This window comes from Oncorhynchus gorbuscha, unplaced genomic scaffold (assembly GCF_021184085.1).
Source record: "Oncorhynchus gorbuscha isolate QuinsamMale2020 ecotype Even-year unplaced genomic scaffold, OgorEven_v1.0 Un_scaffold_7348, whole genome shotgun sequence".
In the NCBI taxonomy this organism is placed as follows: domain Eukaryota; kingdom Metazoa; phylum Chordata; class Actinopteri; order Salmoniformes; family Salmonidae; genus Oncorhynchus; species Oncorhynchus gorbuscha.
Genome location: NW_025750752.1, coordinates 13,514 through 17,858, shown reverse-complemented (window position 1 = coordinate 17,858; position 4,345 = coordinate 13,514). Strand labels below are relative to the sequence as shown.

The window sequence follows — 4,345 nt, the reverse complement described above, 5'->3', positions numbered from 1 at the left end:
TAGTACTGTTAGCTGTAGTAGTCTAGTAACCTAGTACTGTTAGCTGTAGTAGTACCTAGTACTGTTAGCTGTAGTAGTCTAGTAACCTAGTACTTAGCTGTAGTAGTCTAGTACTGTTAGCTGTAGTAGTCTAGTACTGTTAGCTGTAGTAGTCTAGTACTGTTAGCTGTAGTAGTCTAGTAACCTAGTACTGTTAGCTGTAGTAGTCTAGTAACCTAGTACTGTTAGCTGTAGTAACCTAGTACTGTTAGCTGTAGTAGTCTAGTACTGTTAGCTGTAGTAGTCTAGTAACCTAGTACTGTTAGCTGTAGTAGTCTAGTAACCTAGTACTGTTAGCTGTAGTAACCTAGTACTGTTAGCTGTAGTAGTCTAGTACTGTTAGCTGTAGTAGTCTAGTAACCTAGTACCGTTAGCTGTAGTAGTCTAGTACTGTTAGCTGTAGTAACCTAGTACCGTTAGCTGTAGTAGTCTAGTAACCTAGTACTGTTAGCTGTAGTAGTCTAGTAACCTAGTACTTTAGCTGTAGTAGTCTAGTACTGTTAGCTGTAGTAACCTAGTACTGTTAGCTGTAGTAGTCTAGTACTGTTAGCTGTAAGTAGTCCAGTACTTGTTAGCCGCAAAGTAATCCAGTACCGGTTAGCCGTAGTCCAGCACTGTTTAGCCGTAAAGTAGTCCAGCACCGTTAGCCGTAGTAACCTAGTACTGTTAGCTGTAGTAGTCCAGCACCGTTAGCTGTAGTAGCATAGCACCGTTACTGTAGTAGTCTTGTACTGTTGTGGCTGTAGTAACCTAGCACTGTTAGCTGTAGTAGTCCAGCACTGTTAGCCGCAGTAGTCTGGTACCGTTAGCCGTAGTAGTCCAGTACTGTTACTGTATTGATCTGGTACTGCAACTAGCACTGGTAGCAGTCCAGTACTGTTAGCTGTAGTAGTCCAGTACCGTTGTGTGCATTAGTCCAGTACTGTTAGGTGTAGTAGTCTAGTACTGTTAGGTGTAGTAGTCTAGTACCGTTAGCTGTAGTAGTCTAGTACTGTTAGCTGTAGTAACCTAGTACTGTTAGCTGTAGTAGTCTAGTACTGTTAGCTGTAGTAGTCTAGTACTGTTAGCTGTAGTAGTCTAGTACTGTTAGCTGTAGTAGTCTAGTACTGTTAGCTGTAGTAGTCTAGTACTGTTAGCTGTAGTAGTCTAGTACTGTTAGCTGTAGTAGTCTAGTACTGTTAGCTGTAGTAGTCTAGTACTGTTAGCTGTGTACATGTTACTATATTGCCCCTTGGGATAATAAAGACTCTCCTCTCCTCTCCTCTCCTCACCTCTCCTCACCTCTCCTCTAGGTGCCCCCCTCCCCCCACTACACCTTCCAGCGTTACCCAGGCATCTTCAACTCCTCCACAGCCGACAGTTTCCTCCAGTCAAAGGTCAGCAACATCTTCTCTGGTCGTCTCACGGCGTTGGAACTCTTCGACATCCTCGACCACTACGCCCAGAACTGCGACGCCGTTGTGGGAAACAAAGAGGTCATGACCCAACTCAAGGATGCCAAATTTGACCTTTTATTGGTCGACCCCAACGAGATGTGTGGGTTCGTGATCGCTCACATCCTCGGGGTTCCCTACGCTGTCTTCTCCACGGGCCTATGGTACCCAGCGGAGGTCGGGGCTCCTGCCCCTCTCTCGTACGTCCCAGAGTTCAACTCTCTCCTCACCGATCAGATGTCTCTAGTCCAGAGGATTACCAACACGGCGGTGTACCTGGTATCCCGTTTCGGTGTTCAGTACCTGGTGTTACCTAAGTACGAGCGCATCATGAGGAAGCACGGCGTGGAGCCGCGGGTGGCCATGCAGGATCTGGTTCAGGGGAGCAGGCTGTGGATGTTGTCTACTGATCTGGCCCTGGAGTTTCCGAGGCCCACTCTACCACATGTTGTCTATGTAGGGGGGGTACTGACCAAACCTGCCAGCCCGTTACCTCAGGTTAGTATACACACACACACACACACAAACCTGTGTTTTGTGTGTACTAACCTCAACAGTGTTGGTCTCGATCCAGTGTTGTATCATGGTTGGTCTCCTCCAGTGTTATATCTGTGGTTTGGTCTCTCTCACTGTCATGTTTGTCATTTATTATCATGTCTTGTCCCTGTGCTCCCCATTCTATTCGTTTCCCTCTGCTGGTCTTATTGAGTTTCTTTCCTCTTTCTGTATCCTCTCTCTCCCCTCCTCTCTCACTCTCTCAGCTCTCTCTTCTCTCTATGCGTTCCGTTCTGCCCCCAGCTGTTCCTATTCTAATCATCATTTAGTCTTCCCACACCTGTTCCCGATCCTTTCCCTGATTAGAGTCCCTATTTCTTCCCCTTTGTGTTCCGTTCCTGTCCTGTCGGTTCCTTGTTTTAGAATTCACCGTGCTGTGATTGTGTATCGCCCTGTCCTGTATCGTGTTTGCCTTCATCAGAGGCTGCGTGAGAGCAGGTGTCTCTGTCCGCTCGGCCTCTTTCCCGAGCCGACCTGCAGTCTGTGGCCGCTTCTCTGTTATTCCCTCTACAACTAGAGGATTTCTGTTATTCCCTGTTTGGACATTTCCTGTTAAGGATTCAGGATTTGTCGTTTTCTGTTTGGACTTGAATAAACTCTGTTTCTGTTAAGTCGCTTTTGGGTCCCTCTTTCACCTGCATGACAGAAGGAACCGAATTGGAATGGACCCAGCGACTTCAGACGTCGTTGCACTGCCGTCAAAGATCCAAGGGGAGCCATGCTCGGTAGACACGGCAGGAATTGTCTGCTGCTCGCCATGCCGTGGAGAACCTGGCCGCTCAGGTTTCCGACCTCTCTGGACAGTTCCAGAGTCTACGTCTCGTGCCACCTGTTACTTCCTGGCCTGCCGAGCCCAGAACCTAGGGTTAATAACCCACCTTGCTACTCCGGGCAGCCCACTGAGTGCCGCTCCTTTCTCACGAAAGTGTGAGATTGTATTCTCTCTCCAACCCAACACATACTCTAGAGAGAGAGCTCGGGTTGCTTACGTCATTTCACTCCTTACTGGCCGGCTCTCAGAATGGGGCACAGCTATCTGGGAGGCAAGGGCTGATTGCTCTAACAAGTTCCAGAACTTTAAAGAGGAGATGATTCGGTTTTTGACCGTTCAGTTTTTGTAGGGAGGCTTCTAGGGCCCTGGCTTCCTTATGCCAAGGTGAACGGTCCATAACGGATTATTCTATTGAGTTTCGCACTCTTGCTGCCTCTAGTGAGTGGAACGAGCCGGCGCTGCGCCGTTTTCTGAGGGACTCCACGTAGTGGTTAAGGATGAGATTCTCTCCGGGAGGTTCCTTCCAGATGTGGACTTTGATTGCTCTCGCCATCCGCATAGAACGACAGGCAGATCTTCGTCACCGGGCTCGTGGAAGAGAGCTCGCATCAACGGTGTTTTCCTGCTCCGCATCGCCCAACCATCTCCCTCCTCTGGCTTTGAGACTGAGCCCATGCAGCTGGGAGGGATTCGCATCTCGACTAAGGAGAGGGAACGGAGGATCACCAACACGCCTGTGCCTCTATTGCGGAGTTGCTGGACATTTTGTTAATTCATGTCCAGTAAGAGGCCAGAGCCCATCAGTAAGCGAGAGGGCTACTGGTGAGCGCTACTACTCAGGTCTCTTCATCTAGATCTTGTACTACTATGTCGGTCCATCTCGCTGGACGGTTCGGTGCTACATGCAGTGCCTTGATTGACTCTGGGGCTGAGGGTTGTTTCATGGACGAAGCATGGGTTGAAACATAACATTCCTTTCAGACCGTTACTGCCTACGCCCATGTTTGCCTTAGATGGTAGTCATCTTCCCAGTATCAAATTTGAGACACTACCTTTAACTCTCACAGTATCTGGTAACCACAGTGAGACTATTTCTTTTTTTGATTTTCCGTTCACCGTTTACACCTGTTGTTTTGGGTCATCCTGGCTAGTATGTCATAATCCTTCTATTAATTGGTCTAGTAATTCTATCCTATCCTGGAACGTTTCTTGTCATGTGAAGTGTTTAATGTCTGCCATCCCTCCCGTTTCTTCTGTCCCTACTTCTCAGGAGGAACTTGGCGACTTGACAGGAGTGCCGGAGGAATATCATGATCTGCGCACGGTCTTCAGTCGGTCCCGAGCCAACTCCCTTCCCTCCTCACCGGTCGTATGATTGTAGTATTGATCTCCTTCCGGGACCACTCCTCCTCGAGGTAGACTATACTCTCTGCTCTGCCCCCGAACGTAAGGCTCTCGAGGATTATTTGTCTGTGTCTCTTGACGCCGGCACCATAGTACCCTTCTTCTTCTCCGGCCGGGGCGGGGTTCTTTTTGTTAAGAAGAA

General features: G+C 48.6%; 1 protein-coding gene across 1 annotated transcript; it reads left to right on the top strand.

Moving 5' to 3' along the window:
* Window positions 1-1,331: 1,331 nt before the first annotated feature.
* Window positions 1,332-1,970, top strand: LOC124029706 (2-hydroxyacylsphingosine 1-beta-galactosyltransferase-like; the record flags this gene model as incomplete). The annotated part of the gene is made up of 1 exon (XM_046341326.1): window positions 1,332-1,970. A coding segment is annotated over one exon (639 nt), but the record flags the coding sequence as incomplete, so codon positions are not given.
* Between the last annotated feature and the right edge of the window lie 2,375 nt (window positions 1,971-4,345).